The following is a 15,372-nucleotide window of genomic DNA, read 5'->3' on the forward strand; positions in this document are numbered from 1 at the left end:
TCATGGCTGCAAGAAAGGCAAATGCTATTTTGGGCTGCATTAATAGAAGTATAGCTTCCAAATCACGTGAGGTACTGGTTCCTCTCTATTCGGCCCTGGTTAGGCCTCATCTAGAGTATTGCGTCCAGTTCTGGGCTCCACAATTCAAGAAGGACGCAGACAAGCTGGAGCGTGTTCAGAGGAGGGCAACCAGGATGATTAGGGGTCTGGAAACAAAGCCCTATGAAGAGAGACTGAAAGAACTGGGCATGTTTAGCCTGGAGAAGAGAAGATTGAGGGGAGACATGAGAGCACTCTTCAAGTACTTGAAAGGTTGTCACACAGAGGAGGGCCACGATCTCTTCTCGATCCTCCCAGAGTGCAGGATACGGAATAACGGGCTCAAGTTAAAGGAAGCCAGATTCCGGCTGGACATCAGGAAAAACTTCCTGACTGTTAGAGCAGTGCGACGGTGGAATCAGCTACCTAGGGAGGTTGTGGGCTCTCCCACACTAGAGGCATTCAAGAGGCAGCTGGACAACCCTCTGTCAGGGATGCTTTAGGGTGGATTCCTGCATTGAGCAGGGGGTTGGACTCGATGGCCTTGTAGGCCCCTTCCAACTCTGCTATTCTATGATTCTATGATATGCGCACCAACGAAGAAAACGGCAGCATGAGGGGCAGGATTTGGGGAGATCCCGCCCACATCACGTTGATGAGAGCTCGTGGTTCACGGCTTCGCTGGACACACACATTGCTCAGTTTCCAGGCCTGCAATCACCTCTGCACATGGAGATGCATCTGCAGCCATGATCTGCGATAGGTCAGGGAGGCAGTCGGGCGTACAGGGTCATGGACCGCAGCAGAGACTGAGCATTTCAGCCAGGTCAAACTATCAGTCCCTCTAGCCCCACATTGTCCATTCTGACCAGCAACAGCTTTCCAGGGTCTCTGGAAGAGGTCGTGCATCCCATAAGAAGAGCCCTGATGCTGGATCAGACCAAGGGTCCGTCTAGTCCAGCACTCTGTTCCCACAGGGGCCAACCAGCTATTGACCAGGGACCAGCAAGGCAGGACACGGTGCAACAGCACCCTCCCGCCCACGTTCCTCAGCAACTGGTGCACACAGGCTTACTGCCTCGAATACTTAACTGAGACCCTTTGCAGTGGACCTTTGTCATGCAAAACATGGGGGCTACATCTGGCCCAAGTTCACCCCCCCCACACACACACATACACACTTTGCAATTTTTTAAATACTTTAAAGACATTTTCTTTTAAAATTGACTGAGTGATTAATTGGTGCCACCGTTCCAGTCAACGAAAACGTGTCAAAGAAATTAATCTAAATAATTAACCGACTAAATTGCAGATCTGTAACTACTGATCAACACTCACCGCGGTGGTCTCAGTTTATAACAGGAAATATGCGCTTTCTCTCTCTCTCTAAAGAACAGGGAGCTGGTCCAGACCCACCCTGTTGATAGGTCGAACCACCATTCCCATCAATCCCACCCAGCATGTCCACTGGCCACGTTGGCTCTGAGTAATGATGAGAATTCCAGCTCAACACATCTAGAAGGAACCTGGTTGGAGAAACCTGTAATGGAGGATGGGTCTTAGAATCATAGAAAAGTAGAGTTGGAAGGGGCCTATAAGGCCATTGAGTCCAACCCCCTGCTCAATGCAGGAATCCACCCTAAAGCATCTCTGTCACTTGAGGCCCAGGTGGCCTCGGTGGTATGGAGTGCCTTCTACCAACTCCATTTGGTGGCCCAGCTACGCCCCTATCTGCACAGGGATAACCTAGCTTCAGTCGTCCATGCTCTGGTAACCTCCAAATTAGATTACCTCAATGCTCTCTACATGGGGCAGCCTTTGAAGATGGTTCGGAAGCTGCAGCTTGTGCAAAATGCAGCAGCTAGATTGATAACTGGAACCAGAAGGTTCGAACATATAACACCGATTCTGGCCCGCTTGCATTGGCTGCCTATACGTTTCGGAGCCCAATTCAAGGTGCTGGTTTCAACCTATAAAGCCTTACACGGATTGGGACCGCAATACCTGACGGAACGCCTCTCCCGACATGAACCTACCCATACACTGTGCTCAACATCTGAGATCCTCCTCTGAGTGCCTACTCCGAGGGGAGCTTGGAGGATGGCAACAAGGGAGAGGGCCTTTTCAGTGGTGGCCCCCCAATGCTCTCCCCAAGGAGGCTCGCCTGGCGCCAACACTGTTATCTTTTCGGCGCCTTTCTCTTCTCCCAGGCGTTTAACAGCATTTAACAACATACGCTAAGTTTGTTTGTTTGTTAATGGACCCCAGAACTGTCACTGTTTAAAATGAATACTGTTTTACACTGTTGTTTTTATATTTTTGATGGTTTATAATTTATATACTTTTAATGTTCACTGGTTTTAACTTTTGTAAACCGCCCAGAGAGCTTCGGCTGTGGGGCGGTATATAAATTCAATAAAGTAAATAAATATAAAGCGTACAATCCACCCTAAAAGATTCTCCTTCTGCACCTCCAGCTGCTTCACCCGATGGCCGTGGGGATCCCACCTTCTCATCCCCGTTGCTCCCTTACCGAGGTTGTTCAGCTCCACGTGACCGAGCACATACAAGCCGCTCTTCTTCAGGTCATTAATGAAGCTGATCAGCTGCAGGGACGTCCGAGGGTTCCGTACCATGAGCAGGACTTGGGGACGCCAAAACTTGACGTGTTCCTTGCGGATGTCCAACATCAGCAGATACTTACGGACCTGGGAGGGACGGAAGCACAAGGGGGAAGAGTAAGGAAGAGGAGCCACGCCTCAAAACCTCACATCCCTACACCTCACAAGAGGTCAGGTCCTTTCAGTGTAAAATTCAACTCGGGGGGAAATGGGAAAAGGGGAGGGAAAAGGAGGGCAGGGGTAAACGGAAAATTGCAATGCAGTTGTTTTCAGGCCCACTTGTTAGCAGAAGTCTCTCCATTTTTAACAGGAAACTGTAAAGTAGCCATCAAATTGCAGGCAAAATGTCATAATGTCATGTATGAGAAAATATCTCCTTGTGTACATCCTTGCATCTGTCTTATCTAATATAAACAAGAGCTCTGGCTCCAGAATTCCTGTGTCAAAGTTAACTTTCTGTAACTTACTGTAAGGCCAAAGGTATTGTTTACAGAACAGAGAGAATTGTTTAGCATAATTAGCTATGCCCCAGTGTTATGTTCTGATTGGTTAATGCTGCTACTGGGCCCTGCCCCTTGCAAGCTCAAATACTGTACTGTATTCCCTATGTCTTTTGTCTGATTGCTCCCTTTGAAGAGACCAGGCCTTGATTACTAATCAATAAAGCGCTTTTGAACCCACTGTCACTGGAATGGTGGAGTCATGCTTAAGGGCTGTTTGGATTTCGTCCTTGGGTGAAAAGAACATTGATCTAACACACGTGCTTCGGTTTAGTTGCAGGCCCAGGTAGATCCATGGGCAGCCCGAACCAGACACCCTGACAATGATCTCTTGGGTCCAAACATGAATGCATTTCCATTGTCTTGAAGCACTTTACAAAGTCCATGGAAATGCGTTCATGGATTTTCATCGTCCTGCCTAGTTTGGACCCAAGGGATCATTGTCAAGGTAGGAGAACAAATCCTTAGACTATGCTTTGGCTGATGGGAGAGGGATTTTTTCCAGAGCTTTGAAGCACAACGAAACCCTTACAAAACTTCTGAACAAAGGACTCATTCCTACCAAAGTAAGAAAGCTAGTCAGGGGCCCAAATAACATCGCCATCAAATTTAACAGCCCCATTTGCATTCTGGGAATATTTGGGGTCAGGGGAAGCTTGGTGATTTCAGGGAGAGGAGTACACTGAGTGAAATTTACTGGTGTTCCCGAAGGTTCAAAGACGCCATTTTGTTTTCCCCATCCTGCCCTGGAAAGAGATGACAAAACTTTGTTCCAAGGGGCATTCTGGGAGAAAATGCCCCCCCCCCCTCAGACTCTGTGGATCCCAAACCACTAAATGACCCTCATCAGGGATATCCTGTCAAGTCCTGCAGAGGATTTTACCAGTGCAGATGTGTGACACGGTTGATCATGATCTTCTCTTAGATTCCCTTCATGACCTTGGATTTTGTGGCTCTGTCTATAACTGGTTTGCCTCCTATCTAGCGGGTCGCTCTTTCAGCGTGTTGACTAATGGCAGCTCGTCTTCCTCCTTTCCCCTTTCAGTAGGGGTTCCGCAAGGCTCGGTGCTTGGCCCGTTGTTGTTTTCCTTATACATGTTGCCCTTGGGCAAGCTTATTCAATCTCATGGCCTCCAATATCATCTGTACGCCGATGATACACAACTATATCTGTCATCTCCGCAACTTTCTCCTGATGTTCACGATCGTATCTCGGCATGTCTTTCAGATATCTCAGCTTGGCTGCTTCATCGTCGCTTGAAGCTTAACATGGCAAAGACTGAATTGCTTGTTTTTCCTCCTAAACCTTCTCCTCATCTCTCATTCTCTCTTACTGTCAATGATGTTACGCTTACTCCGGTCAAGGAAGCTCGTAGCCTTGGCTTTATCTTCGACTCCTCGCTCTCCTTTATTCCTCATATTGAGGCAGTAGCTAAATCTTGTCGATTTTTCCTGTATAATATTGCCAGGATTCGATCATTTTTGTCTGTCTCTTCTGCCAAGACGCTTGTTCATGCACTGGTTATTTCACGGTTGGACTACTGCAACCTTCTTCTCTCTGGTCTTCCTTCTTCTCACATCAGTCCGTTGGTTTCTGTTCACCACTCTGCCGCAAAGATCATCTTCTTGGCTCGCCGCTCCGACCATGTTACTCCGCTTCTGAAATCTCTTCATTGGCTTCCAATTCACTTCAGAATCCAATATAAACTTCTCCTGTTAACCTTCAAAGCTTTTCACGGTCTAGCTCCTTCCTATCTCTCCTCTCTCATCTCACACTATTGCCCCGCTCGTGCTCTTCGCTCCTCTGATGCCATGTTTCTCGCCTGCCCAAGGGTCTCCACTTCCCTTGCTCGGCTTCGTCCATTTTCTTCTGCTGCCCCTTACGCCTGGAACGCTCTTCCAGAACATTTGAGAACTACAAGTTCAACTGCAGCTTTTAAAGCTCAACTAAAAACTTTTCTTTTTCCTAAAGCTTTTAAAACTTGATGTTGTGCAGACTTCTACTGTTACTTTCTACTGTTAGTTTTACCCTACCCTGTGCCTGCTTACCCTACCCTGTACCTGTTTGCATTCTCTTCCCCTCCTTATTGTTTTACTATGATTTTATTAGATTGTAAGCCTATGCGGCAGGGTCTTGCTATTTACTGTTTTACTCTGTACAGCACCATGTACATTGATGGTGCTATATAAATAAATAATAATAATAATAATGTGATAAAAATGTGTGGTAAAAAAAGGCCACCCGTATTCATCCTATCTTAAGGGACGTGAGAAATTCTGCCAGCCTTATCCAACTCCCTTTGACTTCCCTCACAATTTTCCAAATTGCGGAACCCCAAAATTCTGCTTCAGGCAAAAGCCTAGCCATTGTTGGCAATGCCCTGGCGAAATTTCACTCAAAACTCTCCTGGCCTCCCATGAAATGGATGTGTTTTGCCTGAGGGACGTCGGAATTTGCTTCCGAGTTTCGCTTCAGGCCAGATTCGGGTATGGGAATTGCCCCGCTAACGATACGGAGAGAAAAGTCCTGTCCACCTTCCGCTGCAGCCACGTCCTCCCCTCCCTCCTGCCCCCGGGGAAGGCAGCCCACGCTTCTGCCGCGGCCAGCCAGGCTTGACGCACAAGTACAAGGAGAGGCAGATGGGGAGCGTGCGAGGAACACGGCACCTGCCTGTCAAGCTCCCCGGATTGGCAGGAGGAGAGTTCCGCCTGAGCGCCCCACTCCCCGTGCCGTGCGCTGAGGGGATAATGAGGGGTGGCAGCCACTGACAGCCCCATATGCTGGTGGTTCCGCCTTGACGCACGGGTGGCGCTCCCAGTCGACGGCCGCTTGCCGTCAGCAGCGGGGGGACGGGACCTGAAATGGCGAAGACGGCCACCCCCCAGCGAGTTACGTTCACAGAAACGGCATGCTGGACGACGACCGCGGTGGTCCCGGTGAGGGCCATCGATACACGTGGGATTTTTTGGTCTGGGATAGTTTCGGTCGCAGCCGGTCACGTCTCTCACTGTGGCCTCTCAGGAAAGTGCCAGGAAGTGTTGGCGTTGACACTGGCTTCCCACCTCTCCTTGCTGGCAGCTGGGGAACATGGGTGGGAGGGTGCTGTTGCACCACCATGTCCTGCTTTGTTGGTCCCTGGTCGATGGTTGGTTGGCCACTGTGTGAACAGAGTGCTGAACTAGATGGACCTTCGGTCTGATCCAGCAGGCCACTTCAGGGGGTTGGACTCGATGACCTTGTAGGCCCCTTCCAACTCTTCTATGATTCTATGATGTTCTTAAGAGCTTTAAGCTAATATATGCTGGTATTTCTCAGTATTTTGGCTCCACCCATTTGGCTCCGGCCTACTCCTGGCATGTTGACCCTGAGAGCTTCACCAAATGTAATTTGGCCCTCACACCGAAAGAGGTTCAACACCTCTGTTTAATACCGTATTACACCCTTCCCCAACCTGGTGCCCTAAAACTCCCAGCATCCCCCAGCCAGCTCTATCTCCCTGTTCATGATCTTCACGTGCCCAACTGCACCAGCCTCAGGCGTCCAACGGTCTCTGGTTTTCCTCAATAGCCCTGTGCCCACTGTTCCGGAATTATGCTTGGTGTGGAGAATGTAGATAGGAAGACAAGTTTTTCCCCATAATACCGGAGCCCAATGGAGCTGACTGGTGGGAGACTCAGGACAGACGAAAGGATGGGACTTCTTCACGAAGCGCAGAGTTAAACAATGGAACTCACTACCACAAGATGTAGTAATGGCCCCCAATTTGGATTGCCCTAAAAGAGGGTTCGATAAATTACCGGGGGAAGGTTACTAGTCCTGATAGCTACATGCTACCTCCAGTGGTAGAGGCAATAAGCCTATAGACACAAGTTGCTGGGGAACATGGGCAGGAGGGTGCTGTTGCACTTGTATCCTGCTTGTGGGTTCCTGGTCAATGGCTGGTTGGCCACCGTGTGAACAGAACGCTAGGCCAAATGGACCCTTGTTCTGATCCAGCATCAGGGCTCTTCTTATGTTCTTAAGGAGAGCCCACCACATCCCTAAGTCACTGGTTCCATGGTCCACTTGCTTGTACCATCAAATCATTGCTCCTAATCTTCATCTCAAAATCTACTTAAGCCTGTTAGATCTGGCCGTGGGGCAACAGAGAAGAAGCTTTTCTTGTCTTCTACATGACGGCTCTTCGGGGAATTGAAGAGCGACGATTCTCGGTATTTCCGCAGATTACTTCCCCAAAGTAAAACTATCCTTGTCTCCTTCGCTGTGAAGCGACAAGGAAAAATCAGCTGCTACTTTTTCTCCTTCTGCTGGAGCTCTGGCCATTACCTTCCTCACTGTGTGTGTGTGTGTGTGTGTGTGTGTGTGTGTGAGTGCACACATGAGAATGACAGTCCGACAAGCCAGAGTTCAGGGCAAGCTAATGCATTTACATCCTCAGCTCCTGGCATTTGTCTTCACTACAGGGACAAGTGCCTTTGATCAGCGTCCATCGGGGTACCATCGCCCCGGTGAGTAAACGCTATTACCCCAGACGCACACAGCACAGACGCTAATTCTTTCTCGCCCCCCTCTTCTGAACACAATCTGTCGCTGGCTCCTAACCAAAGACCCGGTGCGGCAGGACCAGGAATGAGAGAGGGTGTTTTTTTAAAAAAGAAAAAGAAAAAGGGAGGGGGAATCCCCAAGCAGTGTTTGCGACACCTGCTTTTGGGCCTCCTTTTGTGCAGTGATCTGCTAAATGTCACAAGACAGACTGATGGCTACAGACATGTTTGCAGCTCTGCCGGACTTAAAAACAAAACTTGACATTTCCCATCTGGGGGTGTGTGGTGTGGGAGTGAGGGGTTGGACAGACTGAGGGGGCTGATCCAGGTGGGGCGATTCTAAATGGCGCACCCCAATGGGCACCGCACCCCAGGATGCTGTGCAGCTCCTGTTCATTTCATAGAATCATGAAATGAACGCGTGTTCAGAGGAGGGCAACCAGGATGATCAGGGGTCTGGAAACAAAGCCCTATGAAGAGAGACTGAAAGAACTGGGCATGTTTAGCCTGGAGAAGAGAAGATGGAGGGGAGACATGACAGTACTCTTCAAATACTTCAAAGGTTGTCACACAGAGGAGGGCCAGGATCTTCTCAATCCTCCCAGAGTGCAGGATGCGGAATAACGGGCTCAAGTTAAAGGAAGCCAGATTCCAGCTGGACGTCAGGAAAAACTTCCTGACTGTTAGAGCAGTACGACAATGGAACCAGTTACCTAGGGAGGTTGTGGGCTCTCCCACACTAGAGGCTTTCAAGAGGCAGCTGGACAACCATCTGTCAGGGATGCTTTAGGGTGGATTCCTGCATTGAGCAGGGGGTTGGACTCAATGGACTTGTAGGCCCCTTTCAACTCTACTGTTCTATGATTCTATGATTCTGTGAATCATAGAATAGTAGAGTTGGAAGGGGCCTCTAAGGCCATCGAGTGCCAGAAACGTTCCATCCCAGAGTCAGATGCATTTCAGCAATGCACAGGTGATAGAGACAGACAGGATGGCCCGATGAAGCCTGCAGCAGCTCCTGTTGAACATGAATTCCGTGGAGTGGGGAGGGCTCAGGCAGCGCAGCTGCTGTCCAGGAGGTTTACATCTGACTGTTGCCCTGACGCACAGAGAAGTGTGCAGAAGGACTGACTCCACTTTCTACCTTGCAAGTGAGGAGCAAGCCAAGTCAGCAGACAGCAGGCCAGCAGGCAAGGCAAGAAGGGTTAGCGTCCGTAAGATTTTGCCTCTGCCAGGAGCTCTTCATTGGCCTCAGGCAAGCCGCAAGTCACTCAGCTCCAAAACTTGCAACATCGGGAACAGTAACCAACAGGGTTGTTGTACTGAGATAATATATCTCAGTACTGGACACTCTTAAGCGCTATATACATGTTTGAAGGCACAATCCTATGCATGTTACATGCATAGGATTGTACTGTCTAAATATGCATAGGTTTGCACATTTTTTCTGAATAAACATGCATAGGATTACACATTTTTTTCTGTCTAAACATGCATATAATTGCACTCTGTCTAAACATGCATAGGTTTGCACATTTTTTGTCTAAACATGCATGGGATTGTAGTCTGTCTAAACATGCATAGGTTTGCACATTTTTTTCTGTCTAAGCATGCATAGGATTACACATTTTTTCTGTTTAAACATGCATAGGATTGCACTCTGTCTAAACATACATAAGTTTGCACCTTTTTTTCTGTCTGAACATGCATAAGTGTGCAGCTGGGAAAGCTAAAATCTGGAAACTAAGATCTGCCACAAGAGTCTCACAACTTTAGCTTTTGAGAAACCTCTAAAATGGGAGGGGGCCCATCCTCGCCCTCACCCCACCTGCTCACGTACAAGCAGAGAAAGACCAACCAACAGAATCCGCACGCGTCTACGTATGTTCCCCATACATTCTACCCACCCACCCCGAAATGCAAGTGGTGTCTGGCCCGGCACTGCAAGCAACATGCCAGGCCAAGCCGCCGACCTAGTAACCCACCCTGGCCACGGCATGAACGTGGGCTCGTGTTTTGTGTCGCGGGCCAGCAAGTCAGCAGCTGGGTAATAAGAATATTCCATTACGCGCTAACAGGAGTTTTTAAGTGTCGGTTTTATGACACAAAAATTAAAAGGCTGGGAATGGGCAACGGGCCCAATTCGCTGGGGCTGGGAACGGATCCCAGGGAAAGGCGGCGTTTGGGAGCGGCGCCAGCTGGAAGGGCAAGCTGTCTGTTAAAGGGATACACAGAAGGACAAGGCTCACAAGGCAAAGGCAATGGCTGCAAGTTGAGAAAGTTATTATTACACCAGATAAATCAATCTGGAATACAGAGGACCACCTGGTTCTGTCTCTGGCAAATGAGCAGTTCTCAAGAGAAGCCGCCCAGCCAAAATGTATGGAAGGGACAGGATCCTAAGACAGGAAACGTTCTCCTTCCTCCTCCCTTTCACCCTTATCTTAGGACAACTACAGACCTCTTGTTTTCTCATTTTCTGGGTTCTTATTTGGTCGCAATGTTGAAGTTTGTTCAAGACGGTAGGTTGATTGAACACTTGTATTCTGCTTTTCTGTTAAAGGACACAGCGGCTCAAATTCAGAAAAACAAATCAAAAATACGAAAAGCTACTGGGGGTGGGGGTTGGACTCGATGTCCTTATAGGCCCCTTCCAACTCTACTATTCTATGATTCTACGAAAAGAGAATCATTAAAAGTATCTATTAGCGTAAAAACCTATATAGGCTAAAGCAGCCTTTCCCAACCTGGCACCCTCCAGACATGTTGGACCACAACTCCCAGCATCCCCAACCTGCACGACAAAGGGGCATAATATCTCAGGATGATGGGGGTAGTAGTCCAACATACCTGGAGGGCGCTAGGTTGGGGAAGGCTATCCTAGACTGTCACGCCTGGAGACTCTTCAAAGGCAGCGTTACCTAGAACACTTGTAGAAGACCTGACGCCCTCCAACTGTTTTGGACTACAGTTCCAATCATCCCTGGCCATGCTGGCTGGGGCTGATGGTAGCTCTCATCTGAAACACTTGGAGGGCACCAGTTTGCTTGACATATCCAATGCATATGTATCCCCGTCTCTGATCTGCTCCAGTGGGAAGGTGTGAATGTGCTTTCACTGGACCTGACTTTCACATCCCGCCTAGCGGCGTTTGTCCTTACCTGGTGGAAGATGAGGGCTTGGCTAATGTAGCCCCAGCTGCTGCTGGGCGACAGGTAATGGAGAGCCACGAGGAGGACCACCATGAAGGCCACGCTGGCCGAGGCATAGATGGGGCTGATGAGGAACACCATGACAAGACAGCCCGCAATGCCCAGCACACAGGTGTGCCACGTGAAATACTGGAACGTGGGCCTGTGGAAGGAGCACAGGGTGTGTGTTAGAAGGCACAGATCCACTTAGACCTCTGAAATTCTACGAAGGGCCATGTGACACCCCCCCCCCCAATCCACGCCAGGCCGTCATTCGATCAGGGACTTCGCACTAATAACACGGCTGTCCTGGGATGCAACTCCCGCCCAGTTTATAGGAAATCCTCTTATTTGGGTTTTAACCTGCCCTGTCCCAGAAGGCTCACAGTTGGTTAACAACATTTAAAGACAATGGAGATGGAATGCAATTGCTTTTGCCCCAAAGGAGCCATTAAGACAGTCCAAGGCACTCATCTCCAACCACAAGACGTTTGAGTAGATAAAAGAGTTCTAGCTTTGCTTTCTCAAGGCTGCTCAAGCACTCCAAAGGGGCTGTGTGATGATTGTACATGTATACCATTTCCTGCACAGAAGGGGCTTTTGCATCCAGGTTTTGACTTCTCTCTCCCACGCACATAGGTTGCATAGCATTTTTCCCATGGAAGTACAGGCAGAACTTCAACGGTGTGGCTAAGACTGGGCTGAGGATGCAGCAATTGGGAATGCTGTATCTGTTGAATTTCTGTCGTGGGGAAAAAAGGCGGCAGCTGGAAACCCAGTGCAAAAATGTTCTTGTGCAAGTGGAATGAAAAGATCACCCCAGCTTAACAGGGCCTGCAAGTAGGCTGTCCCTATGATTTGCTAGAAGAATCTAGCTGACCCACACTGGAAACAGAAAGTTGGACTAGAGAGTTGATCCAGCAAGGCAATTGTTAGGGAACATAGTTTTCTTTTTTAATTTAGTGACACCAGAAGCAAGCGGACTACTGAAACCATCTAATTTCAGGAAAGGAGATGAGCGAACGGAGATTCTCTTGCCCTCTCAGAAACACGTCCCTTTAACACCTGCAGGACAGCACAAATTCAACAAGGGAAACTTACTCTCGTCATTGCTACTGCAAACTGGGAAGAGATTCGCCTGTTGAACTTCTGCCTGCCAAGCACCTTTTAAAAGGTACAGAGCTTGTGCCGGGAAGGGAAAACAAACAAACAAACACACAAACAACCCTTGAAAGGCAGCATGCCCGTGGCTAGATCACGGGATTTAGATATGGGAGAGAAAGCAAAGAGAGAGAGGCAGCACCGGTCAGAGAATTCATTAATAAAACTGCCTGGCCTATTCTGACAAAACATTTTATTTAAGAGCGAGAGCTTTACTTCCTCTTATTTCAAAAAGTTGCTCTCTCGGCACTGGTCTTTCTTAGATGTGGGAGACGTGAGCTGACTTGTGAATGCAGCAGGGCTTTTGCACAAGTTTTGTTCCGCAGAAACTTAGGAAAAATGTAGCCTTATTTATGCAATTAAAAAGTGAACCTGTCGCAGTCTGGTTACCATATATCTCTAACCAAAATGCCAAACAACAAACAACCCAATTCCCCCAGATATTAAAATGACAAAAAAGTGCCATACACATCTGTTAAATTTATATTTTAATCACACAGCTCCTTGGACATGATTCCCCCATCCCTCTTGAGATCTTAAGTACACACCATTCACGTCAGGGCACGAAAAATGCTCAGTTTCTATCGATCGGTGATGCATTAAGACATTACGCATTAAGTAGTTAAGGAAGTTAGATGGCAGGAGCCTTCCCCAACCTGGGCTCCTCCAGAGGTTTGGGGCAACAATTCCCATCATTCCCAATCAGCAGTTGCAGCCCAACACATCTAGGGGACAATAGAAGTCTGGATTGGAAAGACCTGAATTCAAATCCCTGCTCGGCCATAAAGCCTACTGGACATTTCACTATTTCTCAGCCTAACCATCCCTCCAAGGTCTGTTGGAAGCATAAAACAGCACAACCTGAAGATATGCCCAGTATTGCGCTCCGCAGAGGAAGGAGAATAAAAATACTGCTTTAAAAATGTGTTGGTTTTTTTTGCAAATCTGCCCACCCGCGATGTCATATCTTTATTTATCCTCTGGGGCAAGGGAGCCTCAAATCTCCTCCAGAAAATCTTGGGCGCCTGTGATTGTGCAGGCATTTCTCATCCTGACCACATCCCCAAAGTGCTTGGCGTTTTTTAATTCCACTCTTGGTTTTTTCATTCCGCCTTGTGGTGGGGAGGAGGAGGGGGGCAGGCGGGTGGGGAGGGAAAAGGAGTCAAAAAGGGGCAATCGATCCTGCAAACGGGGGGGGGGGGGCTGCAGTCAGGGCCCTGTGTGACATCAAGCCCGGTCCCCGCCCGGAGGCAGGCGCGCTTGGCAAAGCGGAGACTTTGGCTGAGCCAGGGTGCCGGTTAAGGGCCTCCTTTATACGACTTAATTAAATTGTTCTCATCTAACCCGCTGTCTTATCTATATTGCTTAGGAAGATTTAAAAAAGGCTCAGAATACTAATCACTCCCGTCTCCCTCCTTTTCCCGCCTCTCTTGCACAACCGAACCCCAGGAAAAGGGGGGGGGAGAGGAGAACAAGGGGAGAGGCAGTGCGTGAGGGTGCGTGCATGCATGCGCGGCCCATGTGTGCCTCCTGCGTTGCCGCTCGGAGAGGAGAAAAGGTGAGGGATAAAACGCAAATGGTGGTTAAGTGCGTAATCGATGTGTATAAAACGGCGGCGCCCTCCTGGGGCTCGGCAGCAGGCCGGAGGAGCGCATATTACAGAAGCTCTGAAGCGCACAGATACTAATGCACACAGGCACACCTGGGGGGCGGGGCTGCCAAGCTGTTTCCCCAGAAAGAGGCAGAGAGGTTAAATGGCAGGCAAAGGAAAGGTGCTGACAAGGGTGAGGAAAGACCAGCTCCCGTCACTGCCACTGCAACTTTGGCCAAGCAGTCGACAAGGCCCTATCAGATGGGGGGGGGGATTTGGGGGTTTGTCCTTCCGAAGAAGGCCTGAGGTGCAGTGGAGGCTCTGATGATAGCGGGGCGGGGAATCCGCTCGGGGTTTCAGTCAGAACCAGTCGGAGTTCTAAAGCTCTAGAGTATTGCGTCCAGTTCTGGGCTCCACAATTCAAGAAGGACGCAGACAAGCGTGTTCAGAGGAGGGCAACCAGGATGATCAGGGGTCTGGAAACAAAGCCCTATGAAGAGAGACTGAAACAACTGGGCCTGTTTAGCCTGGAGAAGAGAAGATGGAGGGGAGACATGAGAGCACTCTTCAAATACTTAAAAGGTTGTCACACAGAGGAGGGCCAGGATCTCTTCTCGATCCTCCCAGAGTGCAGGACATGAAATAATGGGCTCAAGTTAAAGGAAGCCAGATTCCAGATAGACATCAGGAAAAACTTCCTGACTGTTAGAGCAGTGTGACAATGGAATCAGTTGCCTGGTGAGGTTGTGGTCTCTCCCACACTAGAGGCCTTCAAGAGGCAGCTGGACAACCATCTGTCAGGGATGCTTTAGGGTGGATTCCTGCATTGAGCAGGGGGTTGGACTCAATGGCCTTGTATGCCCCTTCCAACTCTACTACCCTATTTCTTCGATTCTAAGACACACTTTTTTCCCTATATAAACATCTCTAAAAATGGGGTGCATCTTAGAATCGCGGGTGTGTCTTAGGTGTTTTTTTTCTGTTGGTGGTACTGAAATTAGTGTGCATCTTACAATCGATGGCATCTTACAATCGAAGAAATACGGTATTCTATGATTCTATGAGGAGCTCTCCAAGGTGTGGAGCCCCCAGAGTACTGCTACCAAGGCCAGGTAAACCCACCAGAGGACACCTTGCCCAGGGACTCCTCAAGCCTGGAGCCGACCCTGCCGTGGCATGCATAAGCAGTCTGCTGATGAACGTCACGGTTTTGCCTCGCATGTCTTGGTAGATTAATTGCATAAAAATGCAAATAAATAAACGTATCCGTACTAGATGGAGCAAGATGTGAACAAGGCCACAAACCAGGTGGACCCGAAGTTAGATGATGGCAGGAGCCTTTCCCACTGTTCCTTGTGTGGCACCAATGGAGATTCCTCCTTTCCTGTGGATGCTATTGCCTACTAGGACTGACCAAGAAGGTTCGAACCCAGGCTTCTACGGTTCAACTTCATTCCTGAGAGTAGCAGAGAGGCAGCGCTGAAAGCAAGCCTGTAAGGAGTACTGGCATACGGCTTAGCAGTGGGACGGAAGTACCATTATGGCATTTATTTTTAAATTAAAACAAAACAAAACACGCCGGGCCATATTCTCAAAACCTTATCAAGGGAGCTGTTTAAAGAGAGGACGTGTCATAGACCAGGCCCGTACGGGATCCGGGATCCTTATTATTTTCTGCTCAGTGTTGGAAGAGGACACACTCTGCACATGCTCAGGGGACTCAT

The 15,372-nt window shown here is 48.9% G+C and overlaps 1 protein-coding gene across 1 annotated transcript in view; it reads right to left on the reverse strand.

Moving 5' to 3' along the window:
* The window catches only part of LOC134402377 (solute carrier family 12 member 9-like), a 128,542-nt gene that overhangs the window by 8,950 nt on the left and 104,220 nt on the right, over positions 1-15,372 (reverse strand). Inside the window, exons 10-11 of the mRNA XM_063131794.1 lie at positions 10,867-11,059; positions 2,573-2,747 (exon numbers count right to left, since the gene is read on the reverse strand). Coding sequence (XP_062987864.1) covers positions 2,573-2,747; positions 10,867-11,059 — 368 coding nt within the window. The remainder of the gene's footprint in view (positions 1-2,572; positions 2,748-10,866; positions 11,060-15,372) is intronic.

The sequence above is a fragment of the Elgaria multicarinata genome, chromosome 8, assembly GCF_023053635.1.
Source record: "Elgaria multicarinata webbii isolate HBS135686 ecotype San Diego chromosome 8, rElgMul1.1.pri, whole genome shotgun sequence".
In the NCBI taxonomy this organism is placed as follows: Eukaryota; Metazoa; Chordata; class Lepidosauria; order Squamata; family Anguidae; genus Elgaria; species Elgaria multicarinata.